Below are 24724 nucleotides of genomic sequence, written 5' to 3'. Positions count from 1 at the left end.
TGGACATGAAGCTAGTGTTAGGGTAATGGTTAGGGTTGAGCTAACATGTGGACATGAAGCTAGTGTTAGGGTAATGGTTAGGGTTGAGCTAACATGTGGACATGAAGTTAGTGTTAGGGTAATGGTTAGGGTTGAGCTAACATGTGGACATGAAGCTAGTGTTAGGGTTGAGCTAACATGTGGACATGAAGCTAGGTGTAGGAATATGTTTAGGGTTGAGGCCGCATGTTGACATGAACTCAGGGCTACTGTTAGGGTTTGCTTTATAATCTCATATCTGATTGAATTGACTTTCAAATTATTAACAGAAAACCCTCAATAGGGTCAAAAGTAGTGCACTATGTAGAGAATAAGGTGCCATTTGGAAAGCAAATGGCACCTTCCTGCAATGCAGGAAATTTAACTTGTGAATTTCCACTTTGAAATTTCAGACTTCATTATTTTTATTAATCAACCCCTACAAGAAAGCCATTATCCACATTTCCTGTTGCTGCAGGATTATTTTCCTGCTGTAGCAAACTGTCTCAAATTAAGATATCTGTAATATCCTGTGACACAGATTAATAAGTGGGTGAAGACAGGAGAGGAAGTGAGTGTAAGTCCTTTAATAAGGTTACCAAGGATCAGGGCCTTAAGTCCTCCAACAGCCCTCAGCCTCAGATGCCCACTTAAACACATTGGGATGGGATCAGGGGGGCTGTTTAGAAGCCTCTTGGACCTAGACTTGGCTCTCCGGTACCGCTTGCCGTGCGGTAGCAGAGAGAAGTCTATAACTTGGGTGGCTGGAGTCTTTGACAATTTTTAGTTCCTTTCTCTGACTCCACCTAGTATATAGGTCCTGTATAGCAGGAAGCTTGTCCCCAGTGATGTAACATGTGTAAATATTTGTATGAACATAACAAGATTCAACAACAGACAAACTGAACAAGTTCCACAGACATGTGACGAACAGAAATGGAATAATGTGTCCCTGAACAAAGAGGGGGTCAACATCAAAAGTAACAGTCAGTATCTGGTGTGGCCACCAGCTGCATTAAGTACTGTAGTGCATCTCCTCCTCATGGACTGCACCAGATTTGCCAGTTCTTACTGTGAGATGTTACCCCTCTCTTCCACCAAGGCACCTGCAAGTTCCCGGACATTTCTGGGGGGAATGGCCCTAGCCATCACCCTCCGATCCAATAGGTCCCAGACGTGCTCAATGGGATTGAGATCCGGGCTTTTTGCTGTCCATGGCAGAACACTGACATTCCTGTCTTGCAGGAAATCACGCACAGAACGAGCAGTATGGTACCCTTCCTGCAGGCTCATCCTGACATGACCCTCCAGCATGACAATGCCAGACAATGTCTTCCCTGTAACTCACAGCGTTGAGATTGCCTGCAATGACAACAAGCTCAGTCCGATGATGCTGTGATAACACCGCCCCAGAACATGACGGACCCTGCACCTCCAAATCGATCCCTCTCCAGAGTACAGGCCTCGGTGTCATTCCTTTGACGATAAGCGCGAATCCGACCATCACCCCTGGTGAGACAAAACCGCGACTCGTCAGTGAAGAGCACTTTTTGCCAGTCCTGTCTGGTCCGGCGACGGTGGGTTTGTGCCCATAGGCGACATTGTTGCCGGTGATGTCTGGCGAGGACCTGCCTTACAACAGGCCTACAAGCCCTCGGTCCAGCCTCATTCAGCCTATTGCGGAGAGTCTGAGCACTGATGGAGGGATTGTGCGTTCCTGGTGTAACTCGGGCAGTTGTTGTTGGTGTGATGTACCGATCCTGTGCAGGTGGTCTGCCACTGCGAGGACGATCAGCTGTCAGTCCTGTCTCCCTGTAACGCTGTCTTTGGCGTCTCACAGTACGGACATTACAATTTATTGCCCTGGCCACATCTGCAGTCCTCATGCCTAAGACGCGTTCAAGCAGATGAGCAGGGACCTTGGGCATCTTTCTTGTTTTTTTTCCAGAGTCAGTGGAAAGGCCTCTTTAGTTTCCTAAGTTTTCATAACTGTGACCTTAATTCATTGCCGACCGTCTGTAAGCTGTTAGTGTCTTAACGACCGTACCACAGGTGCATGTTCATTAATTTTTTATGGTTCATTAACAAGCATGGAAAACAGTGTTTAAACCCTTTACAATGAAGATCTGTGAATTTATTTGGATTTTTACAATTTTTTAAATATTTTTACTATTATCTTTGAAAGACCGGGTCCTGAAAAAGGGACGTTTCTTTTTTCGCTGAGTTTATAATCTGCATCCACTTCATGCTCAACCCCAGAGAGACAGGCTCCATTGACAGGCTTCCTGCTTCGGAAATCCATACACAAAACATTCCATTCAAAAATCTTAAAGGCACAAAGCACATTTTTCTGCAGACACAATTTTATAAAGTAATAATTTTAATAAGACCAGCTCTTTTGACTCTTACCGACATCACCTCACCCATGATATTCCTTGTGATTTCAAACAGATCCCCCTGGGAACATTGAGCCAAAACCCTCACTCAGACTATAAAATAATCTAGGGATTTCTTAGCTTCCATCACAACTTTACTTCTTTTGTTTCCTTTCTTTTACAGAACTGTAGCACACTAACTCTCTCATCACCCAACATCAGCTTCAAATAGAAAATATGTTTCCTCCATCTTTTCCACACTTGCTTCAAGGAGCTGTCTTCCTTCCACTCCAAACATTCTGGCACACCCATTTTAAAATGCCAGGTGACCTAGTTACTGAGCTGAAACACCTGCGTCAATTAACCACTTAATTAGCTGGACCTATGGAAAACAAGAAATGCTTGATAATGAACACCAGCCTGCAATTGGTTGAAAATTAGGGGACAGGTCTAGAAACTGAAATGTTTGGTAAACCCACATACTATAATTAACTATAGAATACTATAGTACGTACTAGTATCCCTCGATCGTGTAGTGCTTACTATAGACTTTTATAGTATACTGTAGAATACTATACTACACACTGTACTATCCCTATTTGTTCTTAACTGACTTGCCTGGTTAAATAAAGGTAAAATGATTCATGTGTAGTGCTTACTTTATAATTTTGTAATGGAAATACCATACTACACACTGTAGTATCCCCCTTGATCATGTAGTGCTTACGATAGAATGTTGTAGAATACTATACTACATACCCATTGTAGCATTCCTTGATCACGTAGTGCTTACTTTAGAATTGTCTGATCGATTGGACTGCTAGCTAGCTTTGTCGATGCTGTTTTGATTTGAACATGCTGTCCTTGGGGAGCTCATGCAGGGGATCTCCTCTGAGTTTCCCTCTGGATCGTGTAGTGCTTAGTATAGAACGTTGTAGAATACTATACTCCATACTGTAGTATCCCTTGATTGATTTTATATGACTATATGAAAACAATAAAAACACAAATGTGGATACAATGCATTTAGAAATTTGTCGAGAATAACACAAAAAAAGTTACACGTAATTCCTTTGTGGTCCAAGTTCAAACATGTTACACATTGACAGCTAACCCACATGAAAATACTATAGTATAGTATGTTCTAAATAAATGACTACACTCACTGTATTGTTTTTTCCAGACTTTACTGTAGCATACTGCAGTATTAACTGCACCTCTCTGATTCAGAGGGACTGGATTAAATGCAGAAGATGCATTCCGTTGTACAACTGACTAGGTATCCCCCTTTCCCTAAAGTGTTTTTGCCGACATGACTGTAGTATATTGTAGTAACGCCTGCCGACTATGGTTAGCTAAAATGGCACAACTACTGTTTAATGAGGAGAACACCTCAACCAGAACATAACACACACACACGTTCGTGACAGGCCACCTATTGAGTTGGGGCAACAGTTCTGAGCAATGAGCAGATCAGACAACAGCAAAAATATACATGTTTTATTACAATTGTAACATCTAAACATTAGACAGGTTCTAGGCCGATTAAAGGGAAACCGTACAGAAGCAGATAAAGAGCAAGCAAAGTATTAAAGCTTAGAGGATTAGGTTTGCTTGTTTGACACAGATAACACATTAACAAGAGTACACCAAAATGACTTACATCTGTTACCTCCACTAGATAGCTTTCTGAAATACATCAGTGCTCTCAGAGATTCAGACGACCAAGTTCACAAGATGACAAACCATACTGCACTTCTGATGGTAGAAAACAAACAGTTAACCACTTCATTTACATAATCAATAGATATTTCTGAAATACTACCTTACTTATTGGAGGGCGCTGCCAATAAACTGCCACCTCCACTTCGGTGTTTTAATTCCCAAAGGATGGGACATGTTGCTAATGTGTGCAAAGGGAAAATGAGATGTGCAAGGTGTGGTGGGGATCATGAGTACGGAAAATGTGGACCTGATACTAAAGTTAAGTGTTGCAACTGTGATGGTGAGCATAGTGGAGCATATGGGGGATGTGAAGTAACAAAACAAGCCATGGAAACGCAGAGGTACAAGGTAACGAATAATGCATCCTATGCAGAGGCTGTTTGTGAAATGAACAAGCCTTTTGATTGAAATGCTGGCTCCAATACATCAGTGGTGGCTGCGTCTAGGATGACTGTAGCCCATGGCGCCTCAGCCTGGTGCAATGTGATATGCAAGCAAAAATGTTTGGTTACAGAGAAATCGCACAGAGAAATTGTAAATCGTATAGACTTCATAGCGTTCTTGTGTAGAGCAATCGATATGGGTCAGAAGAGGAGCAGGACTGCACGAATAATGGAAGTAGTGAAGAATTGCAGCTCAAGAATGACTGAACATTACTTAAGCTTCAGTACCATTGATACATCAGATGTTGAATCATAATCCGGATGATGACCAGAATAAGTTTGATGTATTATACTTTTTATCATCCTTTAATGGAAACTAGAAGCCTTATTGCAAATGGTCAAGAGTTTAAGAAACATGTGATTGATTTAGAGATTAGAGAGACGTGGCTTAAACCACATGTTGATTTTGTTATTCCTGTTTATTGTTCAGTCAGATCTGACAGAACAGCTGGTCAGGGTGGAGGATGTGCTACGTTCATAAAGGAAGGGCTTGCATATCGTAGTATTTCTGTTCCACCTGAATATAAATGTGATGGTTGAAATCTATGGTAGGGCTAGTAATATTAAGCTGTTCAAGTTGTACAATTCTTGTGGTGAACTCTGTCGTGATGTTTGATGAAATATCAGGAGAATTGGGCTCTAGAGAGATGGTGCAGCGACTTTAATACTCATAATAGTTTATGGGGAAGCACACGTACTGATGCTAATGGTATGATTGTCAAGGACATGATGGAAGCAACAGCATTAGTATATCTTAATGATGGATGTGGTACAAGAGTTGATGATGTTAGAGGAGTTACATCCTGCCCGGACCTCACAATGGCTTCTAATGCTGTTGCAGCCATGTGTGAATGGAAGGTAATGGATGATTCTGCTATTTGGAGTGATCATTTCCCAATTGCCAGTTTCTCCCATTCTTCTCTGGAGACCCACTTAAGTTCTGTCAGGTTGGATGGGGAGCGTCGCTGCACAGCTATTTTCAAGTATCTCAAGGACATTCAGAGACTTGTCCCGAAGCCACTCCTGCATTGTCTTGCTTAGGGTTGTTGTCCTGTTGGAAGGTGAACCTTCACCCCAGTCTGAGGTCCTTAATGCTCTGGAACGGGTTTTCATCAAGGATCTCTCTGTACTTTGCTCCGTTTATCTTTCCCTTGATCCTGACTAGTCTCACAGTCCCTGCCTTAGAAAAACATCCCCACAGAATGATGCTGGCACCACCATGATTCACTGTAGGGATGGTGCCAGGTTTCCCCCAGACGTGGTGCTTGGCATTCAGGCTAAATAGTTCAGTCTTGGTTATCATCAGACCAGAGAATCTTGTTTCTCATGGTCTGAGTCCTTTAGGTGTCTTTTGGCAAACTCAAAGCGGGCTGTCTTGTGCCTTTTTACTTAGGAGTGGCTTCCGTCTGGCCACTCTACCATAAAGGCCTGTTTGGTGGAGTGCTGCAGAGATGGTTATCCTTCTGGAAGGTTCTCCCATCTCCACAGAGGAACTCTGGAGCTCTTTCAGAGTGACCAGCAGGTTCTTGGTCATCTCCCTGACCAAGGCCCTTCTCCATCCGATTGCTCAGTTTGGCCGGGTGGCCAGCTCTAGGAAAAGAGTGGTTCCAAACTTCTTCCATTTAAGAATGTTGGAGGCCACTGTGTTCTTGGGGAACTTCCATGCTGCAGACATGTTTTGGTAAAATTCTGTCTCGGAACTCTACGGACAATTCCTTCGACTTCATGGCTTGGTTTTTGCTCTGACATTCACTGTCAACTGTGGGACCTTATATAGACAGGTGTGTGCCTTTCCAAATCATGTCCAATCAATTGAATTTACCACAGGTGGACTAATCAAGTTGTAGAAACATCTCAAGGAGTGGCGTAGTGGTCTATGGCACTGAATCGCAGTGCTAGAGGCGTCACTACAGACCCTGCTTCTATCCCTGGCTGTATCACAACCGGCCGTGATCGGGAGTCCCATAGGGCAGCGCACAATTGGCCCAGCATCGCCCGAGTTAGGGGAGGGTTTGGCCGGGGTAGGCCGCCATTGTAAATAATAATTTGTTCTTAACTGTCTTGCCTAGTTATATAAAGGTTCAATAAAAAATTATAATGGAAACAGGATGCACCTTAGCTCAGTTTCAAGTCTCATAGCAAAGGGTCTGAATACTTAGGTAAGTAAGTTCTTTCTGTTTTTTATTTTTAATACATTTGCAAACCTTTCTAAAAACCTGTTTTCGCTTTGTCATTATGGGGAATTATTAGAATAAGGCTGTAACCTAACAAAATGTGGAAAAAGTCGAGGCGTCTGAATACTTTCTGAACGCACTGCCCCAAGTTATGATAAATTGTGTTATGCAATGTTTAAGCATCTGCCTGATGAGGTCATAAATATTATCCAGGGTTTATTTACACTAAACAAAAATATAAATGCAACATGCAACAATTTCAACAATTTTACTGAGTTACAGTTCATATAAGGAAATCAGTAAATGTAAATAAATTCATTAAGCCCTAATCTATGGATGTCACATGACTAGGCAGGGGCGGAGCCATGGCCCACCCACTTTGGAGCCAGGTCCATCTGCTGGGCAGCCAGGCCCAGCCAATCAGAATGAGTTTTTCCCCCAAAAAGTGCTTCATTACAGACACAAATACTCTTCAGTTTCGTCAACTGTCCGGGTGGTTGGTCTCAGACGATCCCGCAGGTGAAGAAGCTGGATAGGAAGGTCCTGGGCTGCCGTAGTTACACATGGTCTGCGGTTGTGAGTCCGGTTGGACGTACTGCCAAATTCTCCAAAACAACGTTGGAGGCAATTTAACATTAAAATCTTTGGCAACAAAGATCTGTGGCATTGTGTTGTGACAAAACTGCACATTTTAGTGGCCTTTTATTGTCCCCAGCACAAGGTGCACCTTTAAACAGCATGATCATTACAATCAGCTTCTTGACATGCCGCATCTTTCAGGTGGATGGATTATCTTGGCAAAGGAGAAATGCTCACTAACAGGGATGTAAACAAATTTGTGCACATACCTTGAGAGAAATATGTTTTTTTTTTGCATATAGACAGTTACTGGGATCTTTTATTTCAGCTCATAAAATATGGGACCAACACTTTACATGTTGTGTTTATATTGTTGTTTAGTATAGATAACACAAAACAAACAAAAGCAGGCGTAGAGGCTTTTGCCCACCTTTCTCTCACAGATTGACGATCATCACTTGGCCCCACCTGTGTGCTTATCAAGACTTCACAAGGCTTTTCTGCCAGAGCATTTGGCTTGCTGCTGCCCCCTGGGGATGGAGTGTAGAAGTGGTAGTGTAGTATCTACTAATGCTCCTAAGACCTAAACTACCTAACCTATTCTAAAACACTTATTTCACTCCTCTTTTTCCCTCAGGTTATGGCGGCAGAGACATTCAGTCTTGTCTCTGCTGGTGCTGGTCACCCTCTTCTCCATCGCCTACTCTGTTAAAGGAACACATCAGAAGGTGATGTGTGTGTGTGTGTGTGTGTGTGTGTGTGTGTGAGCAGCCCTGTCCACACATCATCAGGGGTTGCTAATTAACATCCCTAAGACTTTATAAAGCTGTTGTCTCCCAAGACCACAAGCTGAAAAAGAGTATTAAACTTAACACTCACTTACCTTCACCTGACCTATTTACCACATCATGTCCACATGCCCTATTTAATCAGTACATTAGCTGTACCACATGAACAGCTAATATGCTGAGTGCAAACACACACATGCGCCCTGTACCAAGTTAACAACTAATGTACCACAGCAAAAGTGGCTCAAGAGATCCAAACAGAATTGCTTTAAAGCTGCAGCAATAACCATATTATTTACCATATTAGACTCTTAAGCTCTAGTCCTAAGGTGTTGGACATGGCTGGCACTTCCCAACCAGGCTTTTTACTAGGTGATGAGAGACACTGCTGCTGCTGCTGTTTTCCAGAGTTCACAGGGGTTTGCGGGGAAATAGAGTTCCGTGCCAAAAAACCTCCACAGTGTTCCCATAATCTACACCATCACTGGCCCTTCCAGAAAACAACCTGTCTGCCCATGCTTGAGGAGGAGGTGTTGGTCCATATATGATGGAGGGAGAGATGGGCAGCAGAAGATAAAGGGAGAAAGGGAGAGGGAGAAAGGGAGAGAGAGAGGGAGAAAGGGAGAGAGAGAGGGAGAAAGGAAGAGAGAGAGGGAGAAATGGAGAGAGGGAGAGAGAGAGGGATAAAGGAATAGAGCAAGAGAGAGAGAGAGATGATGAAGAGTAGGGTAAATAAACTGGGTAAGAACTGGCTTCCTTGAAGAAGAAGAATGATTCTGTTCTTCTCTGTTTGTGTTGTTCTGAATCTGAACATTCCTACCCTAAGGCCCTGTCCTCTAAACTCTCAACAACAGACACCAGCTTATATTCTCTATCTTATATTCCCACTCCCACTCTCTCGATCACTTGCCCTCTCTCACCCGACACTCTCTGCTCCTTCTCTTTCTCTCTCTCTATAACTTGCCCTCTCTCGCCCCCTCTGCCCCCCCCCCCTTTCTCTCTCACTTGCTTTCGTTCCCCCTCTCACCACTGCTCCCCCTCCCCTCTCTTTCTGTGGTGCACTTTGACTTTCTGCCTCACGCTTGGCACTGCCTCCTATTTCTAGAGTAGGGTGCACACACCCACCCTCCCTCCCTCCTAGTGTCTCCTACTTACATTTATTTCACTTTGCCTGAGTCTCTCATGGCTGACAGTCTCTCTGTCTCTCTTTGTCCTGATGTGAAGCTGACACTGTCTGTTCCCTGTGTACAGTATGTGCAACACATGGAGAAGAGGTTCCTGTGGTGTGCTTACTGGGTAGGCTTGGGTATCCTGTCATCTGTGGGACTGGGGACTGGCCTGCACACCTTCCTCCTCTACCTGGTAAGAACTCTCTGATTTACCATGCAAATACATGCGTCCACTATACTTAGCTTGAGCCCAAGAACGCTTTCATATTCTGTGCAATACATGTTAATGCATAATTTGAGACTCTAAGAACATGTGTATATATACCCTACAAATGCATGTTCATATTTAAATAGCATAAGAGCACCTAAGAATGTTTCATATACCATGAAAAATCTATTCATACTCGAGTTGAAATATCCCCCATGGCTGTTTTTAAGTATATTTATATATTTTTTGTTTCTTACTTATGCATTGTTGGATAAGGGCTTGTAAGTAAGCATTTCCCGGTAAAGTCTACACCTGTTGTATTCGGTGCAAGTGACAAATAAAATGTGATTTGATTTGACGTTACTCAAGTCATTCACACTGTGTATGATGCCCATCTCAAACTCAGTGTTGATGTTTTGTGAGTTGCTGCTAAGAGACGAGAGTCTGTAATAGGCTGTAATAGGAGGTTGGAACATGGCTGAAAGTTCAAGGAGATTCCCTGTGTCTCAGACGAGAGTGTGTGTGTTTGTGTATATATGCGTGTGTGAACGTTTGTGTGCGTGCATGCGTAATGTGTGTGTATGTACGCTAGTGTGTGTAGAACATTGTGGTGTTAAGATCTCCTCAGTGAAAAGGCACACACTGCGGCGGGGCGGGCGGGCGGGTAGCAGTAGAGTTTTGACAGGCAGTCCAAAAAAGAACGAGCGCACTCAGTGACCCCACTGACTGAGTGCATGCGAGGCTAGCCAACCTTTCTCTCCTCCCTCCCTTTATTTCTTTTTCTTCTCTCTCTCTCTGCTTCTCTGTCTCTCTCCACCCCTCCCTCTCCCTATTTTGAGTGGCAGTGTGGAGCAGAGGAACAGGGTCTGGCTGGCTGTGCTGCAGATCTGGGTTCCCAAACATCTGGTAGTCTTTACCACTCTGAGAACACTATTAACACTGAGCCACCCATCTGTCATTTGGGAGCAGCATAGTCACAGTCCCATTGCATAGCCAGTGGAGCTGAACTGGAAACTGTTAAGTGTGTCCTCCATTCTGTGTTTTTGAAAGCCAACTCTCTCTGTGCTCCCATATGTAATTTGAGAATTTTTTTATTTTGTTATTGTTTTGGTTGACCTGACTTACTTTCCAAGACGCCGGTCTGTTTTAAAGGAGGATGTCGCCATCCAATGGTATTTTGTGGTAATGGATCAGCAGTTTTTCAGTGCTGTTTGAGGAATCAGTTAAAGTTGCCTGCTTTAGAATGTGAAGCTGATTCACGCTGCTGTATTTATGGTGGCTATAGACGGGTGGGTTGTTCAGCAACACGACCGATCCGTGCGCAACTTTGGGGCAAAACAGAGGGGTTGGCTCAGGCTTACATTCAAAATTCATTATTTGACAACATGTAAACTATATTTAATTTCCAAATGTTTATTGACAACATAAATACAAATGCATCATTACAGTTGTTGGTTAGCTAGCTAGGGAATTTTAGCCATATAGGATAAACGTGACCTAAATCAAAACACCTCAAAACAAGACATGGTATCAAGAACAAGATACAACTAGCTGAAACGAGCCACTAACTATTCCCCACATGGCAGCTTATTGTCATTGTTGCTATCTGATGTTCAGAATCATAACACACAGCAGTAATTCCCCCTGTATTCATTTAACAGCGGCGCACCGTCAGAAATTCCTTTTCGGGGTGGAAAAACGCTGTGTGTGTAAACTTAAATTACTAAAATTGCTTTTACACTTCAACATTTTCTGTCAGCTCCATGACAAAATGTGTACAGTCGTGGCCAAAAGTTTTGAGAATGACACAAATATTAATTTTCACAAAGTCTGCTGCCTCAGTTTGTATGATGGCAATTTGCATGTACTCCAGAATGTTATGTAGAGCGATCAGATGAATTGCAATTAATTGCAAAGTCCCTCTTTGCCATGCAAATGAACTGAATCCCCCAAAACATTTCCACTGCATTTCAGCCCTGCCACAAAAGGACCAGCTGACATCATGTCAGTGATTCTCTCATTAACACAGGTGTGAGTGTTGACGAGGACAAGGCTGGAGATCACTCTGTCATTCTGATTGAGTTCGAATAACAGACTGGAAGCTTCAAAAGGAGGGCGGTGCTTGGAATCATTGTTCTTCCTCTGTCAACCATGGTTACCTGCAAGGAAACACGTGCCGTCATCATTGCTTTGCACAAAAAGGGCTTCACAGGCGAGGATATTGCTGCCAGTAAGATTGCACCTAAATCAACCATTTATCGGATCATCAAGATCTTCAAGGAGAACGGTTCAATTGTTGTGAAGAAGGCTTCAGGGCGCCCAAGAAAGTCCAGCAAGCGCCAGGACCATCTCCTAAAGTTGATTCAGCTGCAGGATCGGAGCACCACCAGTACAGAGCTTGCTCAGGCGGATTGCAGAGGTCTTGAAAAAGAAGGGTCAACACTGCAAATATTGACTCTTTGCATCAACTTCATGTAATTGTCAAATAAAAGCCTTTGACACTTATTAAATGTTTTTATTTATAGTTCAGTATTCCATAGTAACACCTGACAAAAATATCTAAAGACACTGAAACAGCAAACTTTGTGTAAATTAATATTTGTGTCCTTCTCAAAACTTTTGGCCACGACTGTACAATTCCAAAAAACTGCTTTAAAATTGCAACATTTCCTCTCAGCTCCATGGAAAAATTTATAGAATTGCAGTTAAGTAGCTTCTTTTTAAGGCATAAAAAAGCTTTCTTATTGCTAAAAGCACACCTGCCTGATAATATGGTATGGTGCCACAGGCTATGGTAAAACATTTTTTTACAAATATGTTATTAGGCAAATTTCTTGGGTGGTTTTATAGATTGATGGCATCGGCAACATTTGATTTTAACTAATGTTTTAGTTAACCCTTTTACGCTTTGAATCAGCCTATAGGGATACATTGAAATGTTTCTTATAGAAGAAATATTAAATGCATAACCGTGGTAACAATTGGAAGGGATCAGTTTTGAGATTATGGCAAAATGATTAGACCAAAGGTGAGGACACAACAGTTCACAAGACTGAATCCAAACATTACACTGTTGATTTAATGTGAATTTTATAGCTACTGTACTTTTAACCTCATTTGTTTACAACAAAATGTGAAAAGTCTCTGATGATAAGAATATTCCTGTACAATGTGGGGTAGTTGGTGCAACATAAGACAATAACAAGGGTTTGAGTGAGAGGACTAACTGGTGTCTCCAAGTGACTACACACCTCTCTAAAGTGTACACTTATTAAGTCATTTCAATGCACTTTTATGACTCAAAGAAGTCTTCAACTATAAGGTGTTTTGTTGAGCTCTCCTAGCTTTGCCAATGAGGAACTGAAGCAGGCACACTTGTAGTTGTTTTATTTGGAAAACAACCGCACATCCCCTCCCCCACACAATTCATGTTGTTGTTTACGCAATCCAAAAACGGTCCGTTATAAATTACAATCTGGGTCAGGTGGGCATCATTTGAAATTCTGTTCTATTGCTAACCTAACTAGCTAAGTTATAAAATACAATATTATAGTGTTAGGCTTTCACAATGCAGTTCAGGGAAACAGATCATCATTTTGGTGCGCATAGAAAGGAGTCATGATTGCATTCAGGTGCTTGTGCCGTGACTAATTTTCTTCACAGTAGACAAACAGGCTCATTCTGTTTCAGAACTACCAAGGGTATGACGCCATGTCATCTGGAAATGTGATATGGAAGTGGGAAGTGCACATTTGGACTCATAGATGTTTTGTTTGCTTGTATGACATCAATGGGTATTTATTATAATCCTCAATGTCTTCTCTTTCAAAATTCATAGACTCCTCTTAATTTACAGCGTTTCCCTCACTCAGACAACAAAGAAGTTGCCCAATTAGATGGAGGAATGGGGCAACTGCTTGTCACGTAAGGTGCTCAAGTTCAGAACAGCTGTCAGTCAAAACACATACAGCAGTGTGAAGCGCAGAGGCAGAGCTCTGACGTCATGTATAGCATGTTACTGTACAGACACTGCGTTTCAATGTAGGAATTATGCCAGTCTTAATTGTTTTGTTTTTAAAGCCCCTGTGACACCCCCTTCCGTGACCTTTGCCACTGCTGCAACAACAATAAATCTATGAGAAACACTGCATAGCCTTTTACCTAATTGCGTGCATCATTTTTGTGATATTGCGTCGGAAGATTTGGATCATTGTGGGTTTGTGCTCTCCTACTCACAGATGCCTTGGTAGAACCATAGACTTATGGTTAGAACACTTTTCCTTATCTGATCAATCTTGTTCTGACTACTACAGAAAATGTTCACTACTACAGGAAATCATATGTATGTCGGTTATGAGTTTCGCAATGTTCGCAATGTTTGATGGTTGCATTGACTTATTTTCCCTTTCTAGATAGTGTCTTCTACTTCACAATGGTTGATGCAACTTTCCTGCTTGGGTTCACAGGGTTCACTGTAAACCCACGTTTGTGAGCAGTAGTGGGCACCATTTGTCTGTGAATGTGAATAAGATGCTGTATGCAGTGCATGTAGAGCAGGGCTGGACAACCCTTTCATAGGCCTGCAGACCAACTAATTAAAAAATATATACAGTGGGGCAAAAAAGTATTTAGTCAGTCACCAATTGTGCAAGTTCTCCCACTTAACAATATGAGAGAGGCCTGTAATTTTCATCATAGGTACACTTCAACTATGACAGACAAAATGAGGAAAAAAATCCAGAATATCACATTGTTGGATTTTGAATGAATTTATTTGCAAATTATGGTGGAAAATAAGTATTTGGTCAATAACAAAAGTTTATCTCAATACTTTGTTATATACCCTTTGTTGGCAATGACAGAGGTCAAATGTTTTCTGTAAGTCTTCACAAGGTTTTCACACACTGTTGCTGGTATTTTAGCCCATTCCTCCATGCATATCTCCTCTAGAGCAGTGATGTTTTGGGGCTGTTGCTGGGCAAAACGGACTTTCAACTCCCTTCAAAGATTTTCTATGGGGTTGAGATCTGGAGACTGGCTAGGCCACTCCAGGACCTTGAAATGCTTCTTACGAAGCCACTCCTTCGTTGCCCGGGCGGTGTGTTTTTGGGATCATTGTCATGCTGAAAGACCCAGCCACGTTTCATCTTCAATGCCCTTGCTGATGAAAGGAGGTTTTCACTCAAACTCTCACGATTCATGGCCCCATTCATTCTTTCCTTTACACGGATCAGTCGTCCTGGTCCCTTTGCAGAAAAACAGCCCCAAAGCATGATGTTTCCACCCCCATGCTTCACAGTAGGTATGGTGTTCTTTGGATGCAACTCAGCATTCTTTGTCCTCCAAAAGTTGTATTTTGGTTTCATCTGACCATATGACATTCTCCCAATCTTCTTCTGGATCATCCAAATGTTCTCTAGCAAACTTCAGACGGGCCTGGACATGTACTGGCTTAAGCAGGAGGACACGTCTGGCACTGCAGGATTTGAGTCCCTGGCGGCGTAGTGTGTTACTGATGGTAGGCTTTGTTACTTTGGTCCCAGCTCTCTGCAGGTCATTCACTAGGTCCCCCCGTGTGGTTCTGGGATTTTTGCTCACCGTTCTTGTGATCATTTTGACCCCATGGGGTGAGATCTTGCGTGGAGCCCCAGATCGAGGGATATTATCAGTGGTCTTGTATGTCTTCCATTTCCTAATAATTGCTCCCACAGTTGATTTCTTCAAACCAAGCTGCTTACCTATTGCAGATTCAGTCTTCCCAGCCTGGTGCAGGTCTACAATTTTGTTTCTGGTGTCCTTTGACAGCTCTTTGGTCTTGGCCATAGTGGAGTTTGGAGTGTGACTGTTTGATGTTGTGGACAGGTGTCTTTTATACTGATAACAAGTTCAAACAGGTGCCATTAATACAGGTAACGAATGGAGGACAGAAGAGCCTCTTAAAGAAGAAGTTACAGGTCTGAGAGAGCCAGAAATCTTGCTTGTTTGTAGGTGACCAAATACTTATTTTCCACCATAATTTGCAAATAAATTCATAAAAAATCCTACAATGTGATTTTCTGGATTTTTTTCCTCTCATTTTGTCTGTCATAGTTGAAGTGTACCTATGATGAAAATTACAGGCCTCTCTCATCATTTTAAGTGGGAGAACATGCACAATTGGTGGCTGACTAAATACTTTTTTGTCCCACTAAGTCAGTGGCGATTTTAGCATGTAAATCTCGGTGGGCCAAAAATAAAAGTGGGATGCATGGCAGCAAAGTCACTACACAACACTAAACAATACATTAATTGAACTATAACGGTGACAAACAATGTCCACAAACTGTTAGGGCCTACATAAAGCTGTCCCAACAGCAGTCCCAGCATCTTACCACTGCTACACCTGTCTATCAGCTGAGCCTTGTCTGTCAGCGAAACAGTTCATTCAGCCTCATTTACTGCCTTTTAAAAAGACATAGCTGATATGGCTGACTTGCTTAAACAAATGTGGTTTCTAATGACAATTGAGATGTACAAACTATGGCATAAGGGGACGACAAGCGGATAAGAGGCAATCCGTCATTTCGATTAAGACATTAATGAGCGAGCTAGGACAGACGTAGTCAATATAACTATTTGTTCAGCACTTTTGAAATGTACAGCGACAGAATTCAGAACATGGGCCGTTCTTATAGTGTTCTCCCTGTAAGTCAGAACCGTAGGATAAATAAAAGGGGGATATAAGAAGACATAGTTGAAGTGTACCTATGATGAAAATTACAGGCCTCTCTCATCTTTTTAAGTGGGAGAACTTGCACAATTGGTGGCTGACTAAATACTTGTTTGCCCCACTGTATATATACACTACCGTTCAGAAATTTGGGGGTCACTTAGAAATGTCATTGTTTTTGAAAGAAAAGCACATATTTTTGTCCATTGAAACAACATCAAATTGATCAGAAATACAGTGTAGACATTGTTAATGTTTTGAATGACTATTGTAGCTGGAAATGGCAGATCTACATAGGTGTACAGAAGCCCATTATCAGCAACCATCACTCTTGTGTTCCAATGGCACATTGTGTTAGCTAATCCAAGTTTATAAAAGGCTAATTGATCATTAGAAAGTCCTTTTGCAATTATGTTAGCACAGCTGAAAACTGTCATCCTGATTTAAAGAAGCAATAAAACTGGCCTTCTTTAGACTAGTTGTGTATTTGGAGCATCAGCATTTGTGTGTTCGATTACAGGTTCAAAATGGCCAGAAACAAATAACTTTCTTCTGAAACTCATCAGTCTATTCTTGTTCTGAGAAAGGAATGCTATTCCATGCAAGAAATTGCCAATAAACTGAAGATCTCATACAATGCTGTGTACTACTCCCTTCACAGAATAGCGCAAACTGGCCCTAACCAAAATAGAAAGAGGAGTGGGTGGCCCCGGTACACAACTGAGTAAGAGGACAAGTACATTAGAGGATCCTGGTTGTAGAAACAGATGCCTCACAAGTCCTCAACTGGCAGCTTCATTAAATAGTACCCGCAAAACACCAGTCTCAACATCAACAGTGAAGAGGCGACTCCGGGAAAGTAGTGAAGACATCAAAAATATGAAATAATACATATGGAATCATGTAGTAACCAAAAAAGTGTTAAATAATTCAAAATATTTTATTTTTGAGATTCATCTCATTTTAATTAAACTTTTACTTAACTAGGCAAGTCAGTTAAGAACCAAATTCGTATTTACAATGACGGCCTACTGCAGGGACGGAGGGCTGGCATTCAAAATAAAAAAGAAATTAAAGAAAGTAGAGACAACAATACATCACGCAAAGCAGCCACAACTGTCAGTAAGAGTGTCCATGATTGAGTCTTTGAATGAAGTGATTGAAATAAAATTGTCCAGTTTGAGTGTTTGTTGCAGTTCGTTCCAGTCGCTAGCTGTTATGAAAACTTAGGACACTAAAGAGGCCTTTCTACTGACTCTGAAAAACACCAAAGGAAAGATGCCCATCTGCGTGAACGTGCCTTAGGCATGCTGCAAGGACGCATGAGGACTGCAGATGTGGCCAGAGCAGTAAATTGCAATGTCTGTACTGTGAGACGCCTAAGACAGCGCTACAGGGAGACAGGACGGACAGCTGATTGTCCTCCTGTAACAACACCTGCACAGGATCGGTACATCCGAACATCACACTTGCGGGACAGATACAGGATGGCAACAACAACTGCCCGAGTTACACCAGGAACGCACAATCCCTCCATCAGTGCTCAGACTGTCCGCAATAGGCTAAGAGAGGCTGGACTGAGGGCTTGTAGGCCTGTTGTAAGGCAGGTCCTCACCAGCCTTCACCGGCAACAACGTCGCCTATGGGCACAAACCCACCGTCGCTGGACCAGACAGGACTGGCAAAAAAGTGCTCTTCACTGACGAGTCGCGGTTTTGTCTCACCAGGGGTGATGGTCGGATTCGCGTTTGTCGTCGAAGGAATGAGCGTTACACAGAGGCCTGTTACACCGAGGCCTCTACTCTGGATTGATTTGGAGTTGCAGGGTCCGTCATGGTCTGGGGTGGTGTGTCACAGCATCATCGGACTGAGCTTGTTGTCATTGCTGGCAATCTCAACGCTGTGCGTTACAGGGAAGACATCCTCCTCCCTCATGTGGTACCCTTCCTGCAGACTTATCCTGACATGACCCTCCAGTATGGCAATGCCACCAGCCATACTGCTCGTTCTGTTCGTAGTTTCCTGCAAGACAGGAATGTTAGTGTTCTGCCATGGCCAGCAAGAGCCCGGATCTAAATTCCATTGAGCACGTCTGGGACCTGTTGGATTGGAGGGTGACGGCTAGGGCCATTCCCCCCAGAAATGTCAGAGAACTTGCAGGTGCCTTGGTGGGAGAGTCGGGTAACATCTCACAGCAAGACCTGGCAAATCTGGTGCAGTCCATGAGTAGGAGATGCACTGCAGTACTTAATGCAGCTGGTGGCCACACCAGATACTGACTGTTTCTTTTGATTTTGACCCTGCCTTTGTTCAGGGACACATTATTCAATTTCTGTTAGTCACATGTCTGTGGAACTTGTTCAGTTTATGTCTCAGTTGTTGAATCTTGTTATGTTCATACAAATATTTACACGTGTTAAATTTGCAGAAAATAAATGCAGTTGGCAGTGAGAGGACGTTTCTTTTTTTGCTGAGTTATATATATATATATATATAATTATTATTTTTTTACTCTGGGGTCGCAACTTACTGTTTACAATTAGAGTGCAATTTCAAAATTTGGTGGGCATCAGCCATCACTAAATTAGGGCCGACATGGCCCATGATCGGGAAGTTAGTCTAGTGAGCCACTCATGATGAGTTCTGTTTTTTTGTGGGCCCCACCACCATCAAAGTTGCTCATTTCTGATGTAGTGGTACTCTCTCCTTTAGGAGGTAACACCATTGGACTCAGTTATAGCAGTCCTACAGGAAGAGTCACAGAGGTCATGATGTCACAGGGATTCCTATCTAAGCCAGAGCTTCCTGTGGACATTGTACAAAATAAGATGCTTCCTAAGGACATAAAGGGCTCTGCTTATGAGGTGTCTTGTGACTTGAGTGTCATCATGTGACTCTCACTTCCTGTGTTTGATATAGTGGCATGAGATGAGACAGAGGCCTCTGTTCTAAAAGGCAATGTATTTTCTATTCATTTATGTCTGAAATGTACAGGATGTGGTGCTCTCCTGATCACAATGGGGATTCTGTATAATATCCCAATAGTGTGTTGTACCATCAGCACTCGGCAGAGGGAGATAGAGTCCGTTCTGAAGTTGTCCTGATACTGACTCACTCAGACAGTGAAGAGGAGGATCTCCTTCTGCACTTGTCTCCTTTGTGTTTGTGTCCCAGTGAGACTGTGAGCTATTGAGTATATATGGGCAAGAATGGCTATTGGATTAACACACACATGCCTCCTGTCCTTGGTTGAAGAGTTTGGGGCGGCAGGTAGTGGTTAGAGCATTGGGCCGGTAACCAAAAGGTTGCTGGATCGAATCCCCGAGTTGACAAGGTAAAAATATGTTGTTCTGCTCCTAAACAAGGCAGTTAACCCACTGTTCTCCGGTAGACCGTCATTGTAAATTAGAATTTGTTCTTAACGGACTTGCCTAGTTAAATAAAGGTTCAATAAAAAATATGATTCATACAGCTGCTTAGAAAGTACTGCTCTTAAAAACAATAGTTGTGAATGCACCTCAAAACCAGAGGGTCGGCAGAGAGACCATGATGACCTTAGTTTTCCTGTTGTATATGTGTTCAGTCTCGGCTCAGACACATGACTCCTGCTTCTGGACCATCTTCTCCAGCAACACAGCCTTTATTTACAGAGTCTATCCCCTATTTACTTTACCCATCCACCCACACAGCGGGCACAGCTCTCACAGCAGGGGCCTGGGATGGAGGCATCCCTGTGCCAGGGCACATGAGAGGGTGAGGAAGGGGGGGGGGGGGGCGCGCTGTGACTTGGTGAGGCGTGGTTCTCCACTAACTGGATCTCTGACACAACAGTCTCCACTCCCAGGGGGTTTAGGTCCCAGAACACATCCTACACACACTTCAACGTCTTTGTCCTATACCTGAGCCCATCAGCAACTATGATGAAAGTGGTGATGATGATGAGGATGATGAAGACTATGAGTGATTACCCTCTTGTCACAGCATCTAGAGTTGTTTTGTTTGTCTGTATCATGTGTTTTCTAATGTCAACCACGACTGATGTGTCAGTATACCATATGAATCCAGTTTTAATCGGCCTGGGTGATGGATGACTGGGACTTGGGGAAATCTAGGCAAAGCTGTAAATAGTTTTGACGAGAGCTCATTTGAGTCATCCACCATTAAGTTGCATTCAAAAATGGCTGTTGTAATTATGGGAAGCTTAGAAAATTGCTGTGATTAACAGTAAATCAACAGCAACAAAGTATTAAAAAAACATTATATTGGAAGTCGAACACATTTGTGTTTGGATAAAAGAAATCACGTGCCCCAGGGCCCCGACCTCCAGCCCCCGCCCCCCACATAGCATATGAACATGTCATAAGCAAAGGCAATGTGTAGAATAGCTGGAAATTAGCTATAAAACTGCAAAGGTTTCTCTTATGACATGTGAAGAATAACATGAGATGAGCTATAAAATAGCACATTTTTCTCAGCACCAAAGGCAAAATGTGCAGAATTGCAGGAAATGTGCTTTAAAATGGCAAAATGTTCTCTAAGCCTCATGAAAAAAATGTGTAGAATGGAATGACAAAACTGCAAATTTTTATCTGCGAACAGAGGTATGGTAGGGCCCCAGGGCCCTAAATGCAGTAGTTGAGCCATGTGTGTGTTTTATGACTATCACTATAATGTCAGTTAAACCTCCAGAAAATGCTAGCTGTTCTTGGGATTATAAAAAGACTATAGTGTTTGTCTAAGCAGTGTGATTTACCATGTCTTGTCTTTCAGAAATATCCCAGAGGATTAGATAAATAAAGGAGACATTCTGTAGTTTTCTATATCCAGACTTGTAGAATTTTCTAAATTACACGTTGTAGAATGGTTTGCATAGCTTAAACACATTTTCCCCAGAAAAACCCCTGAAATGAAGTTTTACTGTTGACCAACACAGCTCAAATTAACGACAACACTGTCTAAGAGCGTGCCAACCAACATCTGTCGTATCTTTCCACTCAGTCATATCATTGCTGGACTATTGTCTAGTTAGAAATCTAGATGACTATCACATTCTGAGTTATGCAGACACCTACACAGTACAAAGCCATTTAAATTCATCCAGAGAAACAAATGAACAAACTCCATTACACCCACGCTGACACTCACATTTCCTCTGAAACACACGCACACGCAAGCACGTACGCATGCACACACACAGACACTTTTCATACTCTCAAACAAGCACCCTCACACGAGCACACACACACACACACACACACACACTAGAGGTTGACATGGAAACAAGACTCCCGTTGGTCTTACAGGATTCTGTCAGGAATGGGAGTCCATTTCTAGAGTCAAGTTCGGGACAGGATAGGACTGGATCAACAGTCTACAGGAATGGGCATAACAGGAATAGTTATAAACTGAGTTTTTTGGGTGGAAATATGTCATGTGTGGAGCATTTCATGAAATCAACAACTGTGTAGGCTAGGCTATATAATGTTTTACTTAAAAAATAAAATAAAATAGTATTTGGTCACATAGACATATTTAGCTGATGTTACGTGGATGTAGTGAAATGCTTGTGCTCCAACAGTGCAGTAGTATCTAACAGTTCACAACAATCCACACTTATCTAAACTAATGGAATTAAGAAATGTATAAATATTAGATCGAGCAATGTCGGAGTGGCATTGACTAAACTAAAGTAGGATAGAATACAGTATAACATATGAGATGAGTAAAGCAGTATGTAAACATTATTTAAACATTATTAAAGTGTCCAGTGATTCCAAGTCTATGTATATTGGGCAGCAGCCTCTAAGGTGCAGGGTTATGTAACTGGGTGGAAGCCAGAGCGTGATGGCTATTTAACAGTCTGATGGCCTTGAGATAGAAGCTGTTTTTCAGTCTCTCGGTCCCAGCTTTGATGCACCTTTACTGACCTCGCCTTCTGGATGATAGCGGTGTGAATAGGCCGTTGCTCGGGTGGTTGATGTCCTTGATGATCTTTTTGGGCTTCCTGTGACATCGGGTGCTGTAGGTGTCCTGGAGGGCAAGTCGTTTGCCCCCGGTGATGTGTTGTGCAGACCGCACCACCCTCTGGAGAGCCCTATGGTTGCCGGCGTTGCAGTTGCTGTACCAAGCGATGATACAGCCCGACAGGATGATCTTACCTGGTTCAATACGCAGAGGCAATATCCCTGATCTGACCTGTTTCAATACGTAGAGACAATATCCCTGATCTGACCTGTTTCAATACGCAGAGGCAATATCCCTGATCTGACCTGTTTCAATACACAGAGGCAATATCCCTGATCTGACCTGTTTCAATACGCAGAGGCAATATCCCTGATCTGACCTGTTTCAATACGCAGAGGCAATATCCCTGATCTGACCTGTTTCAATACGCAGAGGCAATATCCCTGATCTGACCTGTTTCAATACGCAGAGGCAATATCCCTGATCTGACCTGTTTCAATACGCAGAGGCAATATCCCTGATCTGACCTGTTTCAATACGCAGAGACAATATCCCTGATCTGACCTGTTTCAATACGCAGAGGCAATATCCCTGATCTGACCTGTTTCAATACGCAGAGGCAATATCCCTGATCTGACCTGTTTCAATACGTAGAGACAATATCCCTGATCTGACCTGTTTCAATACGCAGAGACAATATCCCTGATCTGACCTGTTTCAATACGCAGAGGCAATATCCCTGATCTGACCTGTTTCAATACGCAGAGACAATATCCCTGATTTGACCTGTTTCAATACGCAGAGACAATATCCCTGATCTTACCTGTGCAAACAGCAATCTCTTGTTTTTAGATATATTATGTATAACCTATCTCTCACACACAAATTCATCCTTAATCAAACAAAATGTTCTCAATTTGGGTTTATGATTAATCTCCTCCACCCATTTTTTTGGATATTGCATCAACAGTTTTTAAAAATCATATCGATGTCTCCCTTCATTTTTTTTCTTCATACAAATGTTCACAGTCAGACTGTTTAAAAAGGTCAGACATTTCAGTTGCCCAGGCTACCTCTATGGATAGATCCCATTGAAAAACATTACTAGCTATTCTGGCAGTTGGCATATCCAACAACCTATTCTATAGTCTCACCGTACACACCTTCCATCTCACCTCACAGGGTTTCCACCCCATATCCCCAGTTATTGCAAGTATAGGTGCAAACTTGTGGGCACCTAAAAGTCAAGTAGTGCTCTGTTATGGACATGTACGTTTTTGAGATACCTTTTTAGCACCCCCCCACACTCCTGCTGAGTCGTCCAGAACAGGAAACAATCATGTCTGATACAGTTTGGACTACGTAGCATAACCAGTATCTTGGAGTGGTTTTTCCCTAGAACTCCCCCAAGAGCTCTACTTGCTGAGTCAGCCAGGGCAGATGTTGCATATAGAAAGGTAATATGTTCATCAACAAAAATACCCAAATATTTATGAATGCTAGTAAACTCAAGAATGTCTTCAACAAAACTGAAAAACACTTCTCTTAGTAGCTTGTTTTCTAAAATGCATTATCTGTGTTTTTGTCTGGTTAATCATGAGTCTCCATCTTTTACACCAATTGACTGCACATAATAACATGTTCTGCAGGTCTTGTTCAGTTTCTGTCATCTAAATAATATCATCAGCATGTAAGATGTCAGGTTTAAACGTCTGGTTGTTAGCTGGCAGAATGGGTGAGTGAATATTGTTTCCTGTCATAATGTGCCCTGTCACACTGGCTCTTTATCCAGTAGAGGAACACACTGGCTCTTTATCCAGTAGAGGAACACACTGGCTCTTTATCCAGTAGAGGAACACACTGGCTCTTTATCCAGTAGAGGAACACACTGGCTCTTTATCCAGTAGAGGAACACACTGGCTCTTTATCCAGTAGAGGAACAGTAGAGGAGGCATAATGGTAAAGGCTGATGGGCCAAACCCTCTCCTGCAGATGGTGGCGCTATAACATGCAATCGAAAATGCTAACTTTGAAAGGTCACCCCTCTCACCCCATTTGACCTAGAGTCATGAAATCTGGTACATGGGTCCCTCTCCTCTCAAGGAACACATTTGCTTCAAATACCCATAAGAGCTGTCATGATGGGTTGTACGCCATTTAGAATTTTGTGAAAAACACTTCAAACACTGCTCCTCTGGCTATCGATTGACTATCTGCGCGAAACTTGATATATAGCATCTATGGACCAAGGTTTCTCAAAGCAAATTTTTCCAGACTAGTATCTCAAACAACATGGCTGTTACTCACCAATAAACATTCCCTTGGGTGTGGTCAGGAACATAAATACAAAGAATCCAACATGGTTATTCGATTTGTAATAAAACTTGCTATACACTACCGGTCAAAAGTTTTAGAACACCTACTCATTCCAGAGTTTTTCTTTATTTGACTATTTTCTACATTGTAGAAAAATGTTGAAGACATCACAACTATGAAATAACACCTATGGAACCATGTGGTAACCAAAAAGTGTTAAACAAATCAAAATATATTTGAGATGATTAAAATAGCC

The 24724-nt window shown here is 42.4% G+C and overlaps 1 protein-coding gene across 4 annotated transcripts in view; it reads left to right on the top strand.

Annotated features, from left to right (window-relative positions):
* The window catches only part of LOC115135910 (vacuole membrane protein 1-like), a 100987-nt gene that overhangs the window by 11514 nt on the left and 64749 nt on the right, over window positions 1-24724 (top strand). For all 4 annotated transcript variants that reach the window (XM_029671105.2, XM_029671104.2, XM_029671106.2 and 1 more), the window contains exons 4-5: window positions 7952-8042; window positions 9354-9464. In XM_029671105.2, the coding sequence (XP_029526965.1) occupies window positions 7952-8042; window positions 9354-9464 (202 nt within the window). The remainder of the gene's footprint in view (window positions 1-7951; window positions 8043-9353; window positions 9465-24724) is intronic.

The sequence above is a fragment of the Oncorhynchus nerka genome, linkage group LG10 (assembly GCF_034236695.1).
Source record: "Oncorhynchus nerka isolate Pitt River linkage group LG10, Oner_Uvic_2.0, whole genome shotgun sequence".
Classification (NCBI taxonomy): Eukaryota; Metazoa; Chordata; class Actinopteri; order Salmoniformes; family Salmonidae; genus Oncorhynchus; species Oncorhynchus nerka.
The sequence above is the reverse complement of the archived record's forward strand: the minus strand, read 5'-3'. Positions and strand labels throughout refer to the sequence as shown.